At 35.5% G+C, this 16,429-nt stretch overlaps 1 protein-coding gene across 1 annotated transcript; it reads left to right on the forward strand.

Moving 5' to 3' along the window:
* Positions 1–303: 303 nt before the first annotated feature.
* Positions 304–1,459, forward strand: LOC137392845 (receptor-type tyrosine-protein phosphatase epsilon-like). The gene is made up of 3 exons (XM_068079181.1): positions 304–441; positions 701–836; positions 1,359–1,459. The coding sequence occupies exons 1-3, from the start codon at positions 311–313 to the stop codon at positions 1,407–1,409; spliced, it is 318 nt and encodes a 105-aa protein (XP_067935282.1). The 5' UTR covers positions 304–310; the 3' UTR covers positions 1,410–1,459.
* The last annotated feature ends 14,970 nt before the right edge of the window (positions 1,460–16,429 follow it).

The following is a 16,429-nucleotide window of genomic DNA, read 5'->3' on the forward strand; positions in this document are numbered from 1 at the left end:
CTAAACATAGGTTTTTCAAATAAATCATGTTGTCAGTGTGGCCACACTTAGGCTGTCCTAAGCGTAAGTAAGCTGTCCTGTCATTTGTTAACTCAAAAGCAATAAAAAATTCTGGCAAGCGACAGCGCACTTACATTAAAAATAAACAACTACTGTGCTAATTAATTCTGACCACAATTCAAGTAATTCTGAGCAAATGTTAGTAATGCTGTATAAAGTATAGGGTTGTTTAAAAGGTAAAAACTTAGGCAGCGTCATCTAGAGTTACCAAAAAGTTGAATTGAAATTTCAGAGCCAGCCAATTTTCTTCATGAAGATCAAAGTTTGGGCTGACGGAGAAGTGAAGGATCTACCGGACTACAGTTCCTTGCTCTACTACCTAAGTGCTGTTGAGAGACAAGTTCAAGGTGACACAGAAGGCAAGATATGTGTGATGGACTCGTAAGTAATAACTGACTGACAGGATAAAACTAATAAGATTTAAGCAACCATCATTTACACAACTAAATACAAACCTCGACAATGCTCTCAGCCTATATCAGTCTTAAATTTAGATAAAGTGGGTAATTGTAAAAGTGGCACATTTCAGAATGATGATTCAGCTGCCTAACTGTATTGTTTCTGAATTCACAATAAAATATTTTGTATCAAACTATCATTGTCACAGTTTCAGCCAGATCAACGCTTTTTCTAATTGTAGAGAGAACGGGAGAAAAGCAGACATTTTTATAGCAGCCTACAATGCCATGAAAAAATTAAACGCTGAACAGTTGGTAGATGTTTATGGTTCGGTTCTGGATGTGCGAAGCAGAAGCTCCAACTCTGTCTTTACTATGGTAAGTACCTGATTATTGGTAGATGCCCACATTATGCTGATTGAATTTTTGAAGGTAATGTTTTCTTACCCACAACCTTGTGGAAGGTTACACAGTACTGCTAATCACCTAAATAATCTGCTTGAAAGAGACTCACACCAAATCTATGTACGCATTGTTGCGCTACAACACCATGCCATCTTGTTTGAGTAGCTCCATCTAATTCAATGCGCAAAGATGATATTTTAGCATTTATTTTTAGAACTATTGTAAGATGCTTAACTTTTCTGTTTGAGCCTATTATTAAAAGTTTAGTAAGTTATATATATAAAGTCTGCATTTTATTGTATAGCTGACCATCTATCAATCCTTAATGTACACTCACTTTTATCTGAATCGTAACATCCAGTATAGGTACTCTTAAGGACAGAGCCTTAGCATTATAACAATTATGCTTTTCTCTTAGATTTTTACAACAATCTTTCAAAAAACTTTCAAACAGATGTGTATGATGTATGCAAGTGTCAACCTTTCTATTTACAGGAGAACTACCTGTACCTCTACAACCTGGTACTCTTCTTTATGAGCCCCTAAACTTGTCAACCTGTACTTCAAAGAGTGTTAACATCACCAGTGCCTATACCCGCATGAGTTCTGAGGGTGCCTGTTATCACTTTATCTAATCAAACAATGAATACTTGCCAAGACGGCACTAGCTTCACCTAAACTCTATTAATAGCTAAACCAATGCAGTAACTGAAGTGTTAGCACTTTTAAGACAATCTATATTTTTCCATAAACATGTATATTAAAAAGCTCCATCATTTACTCACATAGATTTAACTTTTATGAACAACGGATACCACAATTTGGTTTCAAAAGATGGGAATATTCAGTGTATTTTTATCAAATGTAAAGATATTTACTCTGCACATCATGCTTTATCTAAACTCACTTTATGGCTAATAAACTAAAGATTTGTTTCTAAAGTGTCTGTGCAATTTAACTTCTAAAGTGTCCGTGTATGTTAATTTTTAAAGTGTTTACATAGGGTAATATTGAACAAATTTAAAACAAACCTAAACAAATTTGAACAAGTGTCTGTGCAGGTTACCTTGTAATGATCTGTGCTGATTAATGTTAAACAGATTAAGTAAGGCAAAGGTTGCTTAACCCTTCAAACTCTTGCCATCTTAATCAATGGGTTTCAGTATCCCTGAGCACTTAGTCAAAACGTAGGACATTTTGAAACTTTTATTCAATATATCTAAATCCGCTCATAATCAAATTGTATTTGGTGAAACATTGACAAACAATTCCATAAACCATCTGCAAATGTTAACAAAGTAGAAAAAAATGTTTATTTTCTTTGTCTAAAACCATCAAAACTTGTAGATTTTGGCAACTGCAACTGTTGTCAGATAAAACTGTATCAAATGGTTTTATTTTCTGACAATTCATTAAACAAGTACAACAAAGATTCAGTCTCAAAATTTATGTCCAGAATCTATCTTTGGTGCTGTAAGCCTTGAAACAGTTGGCCTCTCTTATATCGACAAAGAGGAAAATACTGCATGATAAGCACTTGTATACAATCTATTGCAGCTTTAACAAATTTTCATATAAAGCATGTGCATTCTGCTTCTTTGGTCTAAAGTAATTTTTTAAGCAAATAAAACATCTGTGTTTTGCTGAAGTGCTTTCTGCTTTTTCTATTAGGTTAATTGGCTGCATCTGAGTATTATGAAGACGTCCTTCTGTCTGAACTTGGCATCCAAGATACAGATTGGCATCCAAGATACAGGGGGCATCTCGTTTGTAACCCCTACAAGCTCTGCGCCCAACTTCTTTTTATACTAATGAATAGTTAGCCTCTTGCCAGTTCGAACGTAAGGGACCAGTTTTCTATAGATTGCATATAAGTTGTAGACAGCTTACAAGAACAGTTTTACAAATCAACCTTCTTGACCAGCAGTAATGATGTCTACAATGCTGTAATTTGGTGAGCTGACCATTTTTATCAGTCACACTCATGTACTGGTTGTGACTCTTTACAGCTTCTGGTCAATCAACTTCTTCCTTCTGTGAGTTCTGGCTTAGTACCTCAAAACATGTTCAGCTGGTTTTGAAGCTTCACTTGACGTTAGAGATCAATTTTTTGTCACACCAGACAATAACTGCACCGTTTCCATTGAACAGTAGCTTATTTTTCCTTTGGTTCATCTGCGTCACTATTAGCTGCTTTGAAATTTTTTTTGTTTGTCATAGCTATTCTGGTCATGAGAGTACTACATCTAAAAAGCAAATGTTTACAAAGAGCAACAGATGTGTAAAACATGTCTGTGTACAAAATATAGTGCTGTCCAGCATTTAGTGCACGGATAAAAGTCACTAGATTTTCTTTGGTACCATGTTTCATGTCTGCATTGGCATCATCATGGCTGACTGTGTGTATTTCTGCATTGGAAATATAGCCAGTTTTTCTTTCACAGAGGAAAAAGGATTCCAGACACCATTTGATGGTCTTTGCCTTGATGCACTACATATCTAATAGACAAAGTATTTTTTTCTGGAATCATCCCTTCATCTAAAGAAAGTTGCTGCTCTGGAACATTCAAGGGTCTAAATCTATTTAGCATGTGAACAAGAATTGGTCTTTTTTTGTCAAGGCTGGTTTGGCTTTCATTAACACAATGCAGCATGAATCACATAGTAAAAAACGATCTCGAGCCATTATTTTACCAAAGCCAGGGGTGTAGGTTAACCCGTGATGTTGCTCAAAATAAAAATAAGACTGATTTCTATCTCTGTACCAAATTATCTCCATTAGATATTTTATTCCAAAGAGAGCTTTGAGCTTAGGAAAAGACAAACTTTTGAATGATGCAGCTACATAATCACTAGTTTTTGCTACTCTGCCAGATGCAGCTTTTTGGTTGGTCATTACTTCGACTAGATTCCACAAATCCTCAGTTCAGAAAGTCTCAAAACAATTCAAAAGTGTGATTTCATTGAGAAAGTCAGCAGGTAAGTTTCTTATGTCAGGTTTTTTAGAGTAAATGGTAACTGTTGAAAAGTAGCAGGATCTACATCTCGTCCAAGAGTGCCTCCATTTGGTGCTGGTCGATAATCCTGGCTCTTGCCATATGACCATTCCTTATGCCTGTCTGCAGAGCTTAGACCTGAATCACCTCTATCCTGATTATTTCTACGTCTGCATGTTTTTCTTTTAGCTCTTTTAGGTATTGATGGAGCTGCTCTATCACTATCAGAGCTATTATGGTTATCGGCACCAGTATCACTGCCGTGCTCGACTACGGCATCTTGGGAATTCCCACATACATGTTTGGTAAAATTGTTTGAAAGATTATAAATTCTGTCAAGCACAACTTCATCCTCCATTTTTGACTCAAAACCATCAGCAAAATTATAGTTAGAATCAAATAACTCTTCATTTTTATCACTATTGTCTATTGCATCTCCTGTGAATGATGGGACATCACAAATGTCCCGTCATTCACGCATGTTGCACTTCATACCTGCGAAACTACTATTTTGAAAGCAGTAAACTTAATATTATCTGAAAGCCAAGAAACTGCACCAAATAGTTTAAAGAACTTTATAATGGGAGCAAATGTGCATTTGCAGTTGGCATCAAATAGCTCTAAATTTCCGATCATTATTTATGAACACGCCCACATATTTTGGAAAATGGTAAAAATCGATGTAAAATTTTCCAGTATAATTTTTTATGCAGGAATTAAATTGATTGGTTTGCGCTGTTGCTTAGAAACAACAATTGTAACCAGAGCCATGCCAATACCGGTATTCAGGCTGTTAGATTTTCCGACACACTCTACATAATGCGGGAATATCAGCCGCTTGGGCTCAAAGGGTTAAAAACCGGAAAATAGACTATGCACAATTGCAGCATTTTGATCACTTGCTCTGGTGATCCTCTGGTAAAAAAACAAACCGTGGGAAAAGTTTATACTCAGTTTGATAGGCCTGTACAAATTTACAGGAAAAAGGTGGGTAATAGCCTGAGCTAAACCATGACAAAAATGATACTACTTTTACCAACATAAAGTCAGTTTAATATAGCAAGCATGATAATGAGAATTCAGTAGCTGCAACAAACATGCTGCATTTGTAAGTTTGTTTAGTTATCTCCTTCAAACTATCTAAACCATAACATGCCATATCATCGGATACAAACTGTAGTGTCAAGTCTGAAGTCCTGCAGTGTTCAAAGTAATTTAGAAATACTGTGTACAATCAATAGATGAAAGTGTTAGCCTAAACAGTCAGTATATATGCTGCTCAAGCGGTGTATGTAGCTGTAAATAAGATATTTATTTAAATGTATTCAATCACAGTCAAAGAAGCTTGCAAACTAAATATTTTCTCATTGCATTAAAATACTCTGGCTAGAAAATAAAAAGATGAAATGTAAAACCATAGTGTGCTATTGTCAGTCAGAAAAACAATTTTAGCAAATTTAATAGTCAAAGCTCTTGTGCAAGTAATGTATAATGCAAAACCTTAGTTAAGTTTAAAAAAATTAACGTAGACATACAAAGAACATTAATTTTACATTTAAGTGTATGTATTCAATAAATAAGAACTTAGTGCATACAACTTCATCTACATCAGGGATGTCAAACTCATTTGTACAAGGGGCCAAAAATCAAAACACATTGTCGGTCACGAGCCAAAAAAAAAATTATGGAACACAATGAAACTAAATGTTTTTGGAACATAAATATAAATAAAAACATACGGAACTATCATTTTGAAACAGACTTAAATCTTAAATAAATTATATTTACTATTTTGCTTTCCTTGAAAATATTTCCTGTTAAAAACATATAACATTGTTAGTAGATACATACATTTTCTCCTATTGGCTATTAAAAGCTCTGGTTTCAGAATCAACTTTTCTAACTTTGTAATATATTTTAACAGCTAGACTTATTTAACAAAAAGTACATGGGAAGGCAGCTGAAGAGTTGCATTAAGCGATCTGTAGCCCAAACCCAGTAGTGCTTCATATTGGGGGCCATAAATAACAACAATGTAAAATGATCTTGCTGTCCAGATATAATTACATAGTGAGCCAGATTTGGCTTGCGGGTTGTGAGTTTGACACATGTGATTTACATGTAGCTATATTTATGGGATTTGATAGAGTGATCTTTTTCTTCAATGACCGCTGTTGAGTTTAATGTTGTATTACAGCATACCTTTACGCTATAATAAAAATAATCTGTAATAACATAAAATATGCTAGCAGTAATGTTTAGAATTATTAAAATAAGAAACAGAACAGCTAATGAAATTATTTAAATTTGTATACATTAATTGTGGCGCATATTACGTTTAGATTAAATAAATAAAGCAAGCCTGAATCAAATGGTGTTCTTTGCAATTACAATTTTATTTCTTTTATAATGTTATTCTGCTGAAAAGATACCTAAAGTGACCGCAAATAAATACAGCAAAATCAAGCCAATGGTTAACAATGTAGAATAAGAATCAAAAGTAGCGCAAACTGATACACACGGACAAACTGGTTGGAGAAGTCTCATCCTAAAAATTGCCACCTGTTTATCAAGTATCAAGTCTTTCAATGCTTTAAAAACTTCCGCCAATATATGATTAAACAAGTCATCTTAAATACTAGACTAACTTATGCAAATACACGTAGTAAGTGTGAGGAGGAAGTGAGGAGTGATGGTTAACTATGAATTGTTAGTTATCGGTTAAATGACTATTAAACCATTATAACTACTAGGAATTCCCCTGTCATACAGCACACGGCCAAAGTTATAATGAAAAAAAAGGGTACCGCTAAAGACGAACTGTAAAGAGATTGGCTGGCAAGGCAGGTTGGTCAACGCGTCGACGAAAGACAATGATGTCAATTTGCTGTAGTTGGCGAGGTACATTTATAACAAAGTCATTTACGTTCTGAGGGAAATTGATGACATGACCTCTGAACCCAAATTGGCCACCACGCTGAAGATGGAATATTGACATTGTAGGATTAACCTTAGCAATGGGTAACTGTTCTATAATTGTAAGAGAAGATAAAAATTCAACAAATGGACCTGGGTCCATATTGTTAGCTGCATTGAATTTATTAACAGTCTCACGTCTAACTTGTTGGCACATATGACATAGTGGTATTTAAGCATTGTACGTAATGAAATGTTTCTCATTACATCTAGTACATGTGAGCTGTGAGATGTTGCTGTCAAGTCTGCATAGAAAGTTGTTACGAAGATTTTTTTAAATGGGGAACAATCTTAAGATTGAAAATGAGGAATGGGATAAAGGGAGGCAGCATTGGGAGGAGCGATATTGTTTTGTGAAGTATTTTCATGGTCAATGTTGTCCATAAAATCATGATCATTATTTGGAAAAAAAGGGGCTGCCAAGGCCATGCCATTTACATCTACTAAATAATTCTCTGAATCAGATGAGTTTTTGTTATTAATTTGAGTAGCATGTTGTTGAAAGTTAGCATTTGATGTAGATGGTTGCTGTGAGGACCTTCTATTTATCCTCCTATTGAGTTGTAATAATTGAGAGACACGTGGACAGCCCCTGCGTCAGCGATGGCCACGACACGGTGTTCTGGGAAGTTGTATGCCCATGGTAGTTGTCAAGTTGTTTTGAAAATAAATTCAAAAAGTCAATTATGCAAAACAAAAGGTTGTATAAAAATCACACCTAATCTTTTACTATCTCAAACCTATGTTTTACAACAATAAAATAAATATTAATTAAAGCTGTAGGCCTAACCTACTGTACTGTATGCAATTTAACAGCAGTAATGAAATATGTTTATTATGTCTCTGAAATGCAATATTAGAAGTAAAATGCAAGTTGTTGTGTAATATACAAAGTTTGAAAGTTGGTTGTGTTGAATGTAGAATGGTTTTGATAGCGGTCTGTAACAGAAAGCGAGCATCAGCATTTACGCGTCGCGTCGGGAAGTTTTCTGCAAACTGGAGCAAAATAAAAAAATGTTCTCATCATAAAAGGGCATTGTAGTTCGGCCTTAGCTTTTACATAAAATGTAAAGAGTTTTGGCTAACGTTCCAAATAATTTAATGAAACCTTCGGTAATTGGACAAAAAAAACGTAGGCTGATAAACTGTGTACCACAATTTCGTACCTGTAAATCGGTCTACGCTTAAAACGGTCTACGCTTATTACAGAAACCTTTGGATAAATAAATTCGAATGATTATTCTTATAATTAAATCTTATAATAATTTTGAAAAATTGGATACTTATTTTTATAATTAAATATTTTTACAAGATATTAAAAACGGAAAAATATTAGAAACCTTTGGCAACTGGACAATGCCATAGACTGGTGAAATGTGCGCGTTTTTCTCATAAAATGCGTCTGACTTAACAGTTCTACTCTCTGTCGCACGGCCTTATTGTCGTTTTGTTGGCTGGTCTTAATTTTGATTTTAAAAGGCTTGTCATAGTTTTAGTGGCGATTCTAGGCCAAATTAATCTGTCTATAATATATGTATAATCCGATCAGATGGGTTGGTTTTAGGATACCGTCTACAAATTTTAAAGACTTGGTGACATATTTAAATAGGTTTATATGTGTTTTGTATTGTTATTATACTTAAACGACTCTATAGAAAAATGGTTAAATTTGTTGATGAGATTTCGGTACAAGGGTTTACAATGGCCATTCATGAATAATTTTCGTGAGCTGTGTGCAATATGCATTTATCATAAAGCTCCCAAACAATCGCTTCGCTCGTGTTTGGTCGTGTGATTAAACCTGTGCTGAACTGGTAGCTGACAACTTTTTTTGAGCTTTAGAAACCAAATTTAACATCTAATCCAACACAATAATTATTAGATTAGTACACAAGTTGAAACTTCAGCACTTTTAGGAAAGAGTTCTAAAATATAAAGAGCATGTTGTAATAAGTGGAGCTGTTGGATGAATACTAAGTAACAAATCGCAAGAGAAGATTTTCTTTTTATAGCATCCTTAAGGTGATGGCTGGTTTATCGTGTTCTTTCTTTCACCAATTAAAGCAAATTACATCTAAATAGGGAGAACTCACTTTGAATAGAACACGACCTCCATCACTGCTTATGTTTACACAGCTTCGTTCCATATTATTCATTTATTTTTTATTATATGACTATAGCTATTGTTAGACAAAAGACTAAATAATTTCACTAAATAACAGAAAAGTTGACATAACTTCCTCTTGCCATGAACAAAAATATATTTTAAACCATGTTTTTGTGTTCTAAATTGTGATTGTTAGCTTCAAACATTATTGCATAGTTCTATCTGATTATGCTTACATAAAATGTCTCTCGTTTAGGGACAAGTGGTCAAAAAATAGTTTTTCCGACTATGTTACTAAAATAAATTATCTATTAAATGGCATTCACATGCAGCTTCCTGTAGCTTTTAGCTTATTAAAATGCTCTAGTTAAAAAAAAGCCTTTGCTTTACAGCTGTTTAAAACTGAGATTGTTCTCCATTGTTTAAAATAAAATTGTATTAGTTTTTTTAATTTACAAAGATTGGGGGCGATTTTTTGCATATTGCTCAAGAATTTCAATAGAGACACATGCTACAGTTAAATATATTTCAAAGTGACACTACACTGAACCTTGTCTGCGACTAGCTGAAACTACACTTGCTGACTGAGTGTTGTGTTTTTTTCTGATTAGGAATCAAGCTAAAATAATTTGAGAACTGAACAAGGTCTTTGTGACTTTTGATTGCTTTAATGAACATTCTGCATAAAAAAAGTTAATAAGTATATTGTTAATTGATAAAAATAATTGGGTGTGCATAGACAGAGAATAAAAATCTGTAAATGAAGGGCAGTTATTCAGTTAATATTTTGTTTTAGCTTTTAAAATTGGTGAAAGTGAGAAATTGGTTTATACATAACCATGACCAAAGGTACTAACCTTACCTTTGCTGCGCAGCCATTTCAAAAGACTTTACATACTGCATAATCTATTTAAGCCAGCATTTTGTGCACCATTAGACAGCTAGGAATAAAATATTTCTAATTAGACTAAACTTCTAACAATTAAACCATATTCAGTGAGTAACTAGCTTTCGAAAATGACTCTAAAAGCTCACACCAATATTATCTCTGTTGCTGATGTTTGGTTCCTACACTCCAACATAATGACACTAAATGATCTAGCTAGGCAAACACTCCTTCTTATTTAATACAGGGAAGACATAGCGTAGCCAGTGATGGGAGTGTCTCCTAATCAAAAAACTTTGAGTGGCCTAAAATCAGTGAGCATTTAAGGTGTTCCCGCACTAAATCTTTACTGCAAAAATGGCTAAACAGCTTAAAGGTGAAAGAGCTGTGATCGCGTATCTTCCGAAAAAAAGTACGCTACAAATCTATAGGTAAACAGAAAAAACATATTTCAAATTTTAGGTGTATCATAAAAAAGTGCAAAGAGGAAAGGATGCTATCCGCAGCCAATCATGGAGTCCCAAAGCTACCTAATTTTGAGGTGAATAAATTCTGGTCAACTGGTGTCATCCAGAGTAGTTTAAAAGCATTTGTAGAAAAACTTAAAGAATCAATTAGAACACATGTTGCATCACGAAAAGTAAAGAGGGTTTTGCAAACGCTTGGTTGAAAGGGAAGGACACCTAGGAGAAAACCCAAGCTTTCTAGTGTTCATAAAAAATGTTATTTGCATGTGCAAAAGAACATAAAAATTGGAATCTAGAGCGAAAGAGCAAAGATATATTCCGTAATGAACTCAACTAGAATATGAAAAATATTGCGGGAATGTGTCAGTTTGCGAATAGATATGCTGGAGAAGAGCCTTTCAACCACACTTTGTGCTGTCAACTACTAAACACTCTAATGACCTAGGGGCGTTTTCTTACCAGTGGTGCAAGCGTCATGTGTGTTTGGAAAGACAAGCGTTGAGAAGTAAATTATAGGTACATAAGACATGCTGCTGCTTGCTAAAAATGTTTTTGCTGGAGAGTAATTTATTTTTTAGCCAATGATGCACAGTGTCACAAAGCCAAACGGTTAAAGCGGTAGACCAAATCAAACCGAGAGACAATGTTGATTTGTTTTGCACAGTCACCAGATCTTAATCTCATAAAATTATAGCAACAGGTTGGGCTTTAGTGGCCAGAAGCCAACTAATAGCTAGTATCACTATAATAAAAAACTTGCAAAAGCATGGCACAGGCCAATCACTCTTGAGAAACTAGAAACATTGGTCAACAGTAGGCCTAAAATATGCAAGTCGGTAATAGCTAAAAGATGATAGCCAATAACATATTAGCAACGAAACCATTTTCGTTTGCCCTTTAGCGCCACCAGCTCAATTCAAAAAGTTAGTTCTAATATTTTAGAAAATTGAGAAGGTTTGAACTAATTTGCAAATGCCTTGTCGCAAGTAAAAATCTATACAGTGCATTCTCAGGATACGATTACCCTTATATATGATTATTTTACCTTATGAAATAGAACCTGATGATTTTTTCACCACTTTTTCAAACTCTTTGAATCTTATTTTACTATACGAATTCAACAAGATTTTTCCATGAGTTCAAATTTGGCAGTATGTGAGTTTATTACTTATGTCAAAATAACAAGGACATCGAAATGCTGTTTACCGGAAATATTTTTACAACATCTAAAAGAAACAGGATGACCAATTTCAGTCAGTTCAGCAATTCTCATGTATAAAAAAGTAATATCTTTCCTTGAAAATTAGAAGTGAAGTTGGAGTTGCAATTTCTTGATACCGAAGGTCAGACAACTTCCCTTAACCTCCTAACAAAACTCCACCTCATTACGAAAACAGAAACGATTGGGGTTTTTTGCCGAATTAGTGTGACAAATGTTTTAAGCAGGTCTGCAAAATGTGATAGTGAAAGCAAAGACAAAAGCGGATAAGTGATAAAATATTAGGGATAAAAAGTTAAAATTCAGTAAAATAGGTAAAATACATACCAAAACTTAGTTTTAAGTGTGTGTGTTTAGTAAGCTCAACTTATTTGAGGTGAATTTAAAGTTTATTTGATATGTATGTCTGTCTCAAATGTAAGAACCCCTCCCCACGATACGTACTGTATATGGTACATTATAGGGTTACATTTTGTTGCAAGTCATAACCACTAAATGCACTAACTATGATAAACATACTATATTTTTACTAATTTGTAATATGTACAGCACTTTTATATATAAAAATTTCAAAAAAATTGTTTACCGGATGTTTGCATTATATTATTACTATGGGTTCTATACCCCTACATACAATTTTTTCACCATTTGATGCCAACCCTGGAATGAATCGAAATCGTATCCTGAGGGTGCACTGTATATATACTCAGTGTTTGTCTGTCTGTCATTCCTGTGTCCAACTAAAATGATAAAGTTATAAAAATGAAAAATCGGTTTCACACTAGATTTGAGTTCTAAACCTACATGTCAGCAAACAGGCAGGTCTATCTACTAATCCAAGTGGCTACATTTTTACATGCATATAATGGAATAATTGTAATTATGCTTATTACAACTGCCAATATCTAATGCCGATTGATTAAAACAGCTAGCTTCACCTTTTAGCTAACATGCTTGAAGATCATTGTTAGGCTAAAAAACCTGATCTCTCAGCAATATCTTTCCAAATGCTGGCCTAAGTTATGGCAACAGTTTTTATTGTAGTAAAAATTTAGACTTGCTCAAGTCACTTAAATTCATTGAGTAAAGAAACTTAGCTAATTAAAAATAAATTTTTATTCAAATTTTTTTTATTATTTGTGAAACACCAGGCATATATCTATCTAGTCACTGATAATTTTCAATAATTAGACTTAAACAGGTTTACATGCCTCCAGAGACCGCCGTAATAATTTTTATTTTAGATAAATGTTTTGAAAAGATAAAATTTTTCCTGAGGAATAATTTTGCGTGTATATTGTTTGGTTTGGGTAGCACAGAGCGGCATTAAAAGCGAAAAAAGTTATTTGATATCACTTGCCAGGGCGTTAATACTTTTAGGCACAACTGCGTGTAATCCAAATTTTTTTTATCATTACCAATGAACTTAATGACCAATCGCTGTTGGCACATACTATGAGCATCTCTGCACAGCAATGGACTACCATGGCAAGTAAATTATTGACCAAATTTGCTATCCTATGGGAAACACTCTCATTTACTTTTTTGTCTGACACAAACGAGGACAAAAGCAATACAACAGACTCTACTATATATTCCATAAAGTTGAAAGTTGCAGGTGTGTCCCAAAGTCTGAAGCAATAATGATGATGTTGTTGAGACATGACAACAACGTTCTCCAATAAGGCTCATGCAGGAAGCAATCCATGAGTCTTTAGAAAATGGTTGGATCCAAGGTCAGGTCGGAGGGCAATACCTTCTTCTTCTACAGTCTGGACTGAGTGGAGAAGGCCAACTTCTCTTGGACATCGATGCCAAGAGTACCTGCCAATACCTACTGAACAAATCAAGCATACTGAAGTATTGACTGTCAGATAGGGCGTCCAGGCTGTCGTCGATCTGAAAAAATGAGGTATACATCCTGTTTGATAACGGCGTTTTGACACTAATAGTCAACACAGAAACACCACTTTTTGTCCTTTTTCACCAGTACTACGGACAAGCTGCAAGCCCTTGAGCCAGTTGGAAGAGGCTTTTTTGAAAAAGTTTGGTACTTGTCTCTCTGCCTCAGACTCCGCTTCCTTTTTTGGCCATAGCCTGTAAGGAGGTGGGCAAATTGGCCATGTCTTATCCTTGAGTGGAATAGAATGCGTGACTTCAAAAGTATTTTTTACAACCTCATCGCGTGTTCTAAACATAGGCTAGTAGTGCAGCCAACCTTGTTGCCTGTCCTGGTTTCAGGCAGTAAAATTGGGCGACTTGAAGCAGGTCCTACAAGTGAGCCAGTACGCCATTGATGAGTGTTTGGCTAGGCAGCCATAGCAAAAAAGTATCCTCGTTGATTTGCAGAGTTTTCATTTTCCTGTATATGCCAAGGATAGCATTTGACTTGAGTCAATCGTAAAATCCTTTGATTAGTCCTATTGAACAATAGTTTCTAGCGGTGATGCTTCAATGCAACGTCATCTCCGTTTAGGGCCGCACCACTAGATTCCTTAGCACTTGTAATTTGCTTTGCAGCAACCATCCAAGCCTGTTTGTACAGACCAGTAGCTTGCTATCCGCATGGACAGCAGCTTGCTCAAGTCTTAACAAACATTGGCGCACCGCAAAAAATGGCAGGCCTACTATGGTGTCTTTGCTTAGGTGTCTAACTACAAAGACCTCTTTAATCTTCACATTTCTTAACTGGATAGGTCGTATAATGATCTCATAGAATGTCAGTCTTGTTTCATCTGCTAATATTCCATGGCTGTCACATTCCTTAAGCTGGTCCCATACAGTTTTGGGCAATCGGTTGAGCTGGGTGTAAGCTGGGCTAATGCTAGGTCAAGTCATAGCTAACTTTGCCCAAATATTGATAATAGCATCATGCTTCCACAGAGGCATTCTGTGCACAAAAATCTCTTCGTTTAGTTATCGGAGAGTGAAACCAGCAATCAACTGCTTTGGAGTTTTGAATGAACTTGTCTGTTTTTAGGGATTGGAGGTCTTAGTACAGCTAGTAAGTGGCACTACTGCTGTGGCCTTCCATCATTTCCTGGAATCGGTTTTTTGTTGCTAAGGCATACTTTGCAGATGTGCCTCTGTCCACCACACCCCAGCAAAGTGTGGCCTGAAAGTGCATCCTTTCCTTTAAGGCAGGGGTTTCCAACCTGGGGTACAAGTACCCCTGGGGGTACATTTTAGAATTCTAGGGGGTACAATACAAGCTATAAGCTTAATAAAGTTTTGGTTGGTTTGGCTTTAATTATTAATAACTTTGCTGAAACCACTGTTATAGAGCTATTATTGGTATGATTTTAAAGCCAATTAGTTTTTCCATTCAGACAAACTTAGGCATGAATGGTACAATGCTTATTATGATTGTAAGTAGACAAAGCCGGCTCTGTGGGTAGAGCTCTGTGTCATGACATAACGTCCAGCTGATAGAGCTCTGTGTCTTGACATAACGTCCAGCTGCGTATCAAATTGCACCCCACAAGTGGTAGGTTGGCAGTTTACTCTTAAAGCTCCTAGTGATAGATGAGTTTACTAACAGCTCTGGCCTTTTACTAGTGGTAATGTTGCTCCATTCTATTGAACCCAACTCACAATATTTACCAGCAGTTTTTGTTTTTGTATTAAAATTGAAGATTGGTAAATAAATTTTTAGATTCATTTTCAATTTTTAGATTTGACTATACAACACAATGCCAGCAAAGAAACGCTTGTATCACACCAAGTACATTAAATATGGTTTCACAGTGATTAAAAGACAAGAGAAGCAATTGCCACAGTGTGTTTTGTGTCTGAAGGTTCTTTCTGAATCTAGTATGAAGCCAAGCTTTCTTAAACGCCATCTAGAAACAAGACACGCTGACAAGGCCAAAAAGGATATTGCATATTTTCAGAGACATGGACAAAGCACTAAAAAGGCCCGCTTGGATGGTCATTCCACTCTGCTCAGGAACAAAAGACAGCGGTACATGCTTTCTATCTAGTGGCGCTCAGGGTAGCAAAAGAAAAGAAGCCACATACAATTAGAGAGAGATTAATATTACCCCGTTGTAACGATATAGTACGTTGTATTATTGGAGATAGCGCTGAAGCCAAACGAAACACATTGTCAGTATCAAACAACACTGTTCACAGGAGAATCAGCAAAAAATACGGTTCTAGCGCAGATAAAGGCTACGCCATATGGCCAGTTTGCCATTCAGCTTGATGAATCTACTGATGTGTCAAGCTGCTCACAGCTCTTGGTATTTGCAAGATATGTTCATGATAAGAACTTTAAAGATGAGTTCCTATTCAATCACTCGCTACAGCAGAGAACAAGAGGAGAGGATGTCTTCGAAGCTGTGTCCTTTTTTCTTCAGCATGCATGGCTTTCCTGAGAAAATGTATGTGCTTGTACCCCAAATGAAACACCAGCAATGATGGGTTGCAGGTCAGGGTTCCGTGCAAAAGTATTGCAAGCCAATGGCTCAACAAAACACCTCTATTGTATGATCCACAGGTATGCATTGGCAGCAAAGACTCTTCCATCAAATTTGAATTCTGTGCTCTCAGATGTAGTTTCTATGGTAAATTATATAAAAGCATCAGCCCTAAACACAAGGTTGTTTCATCAATTATTTCAAGATTGCGATGCAGATCATGAAAACCTCCTTTACTACACAGAAATGAGATGGCTTTCTAAAGGCAATGTCTTGAATCGATTTGTGGGACTGATTGATGAGGTTGAAGTTTTCTTTGCTACACAGACTTCTGAAAAAGCTGCAAGATTCAGTAAGAAGTTAAGGACTTCAGAATAGAAATGGAAGCTGCATATCTGAGAGATATCTTCTTAAGATTAAACACGGTCAACACATAACTTCAAGGAAACTCTACCACTGTAATCAATTTTACAGACAAGCTTAGAGCATTTATC

Source organism: Watersipora subatra, chromosome 1, assembly GCF_963576615.1.
Source record: "Watersipora subatra chromosome 1, tzWatSuba1.1, whole genome shotgun sequence".
NCBI lineage: Eukaryota > Metazoa > Bryozoa > Gymnolaemata > Cheilostomatida > Watersiporidae > Watersipora > Watersipora subatra.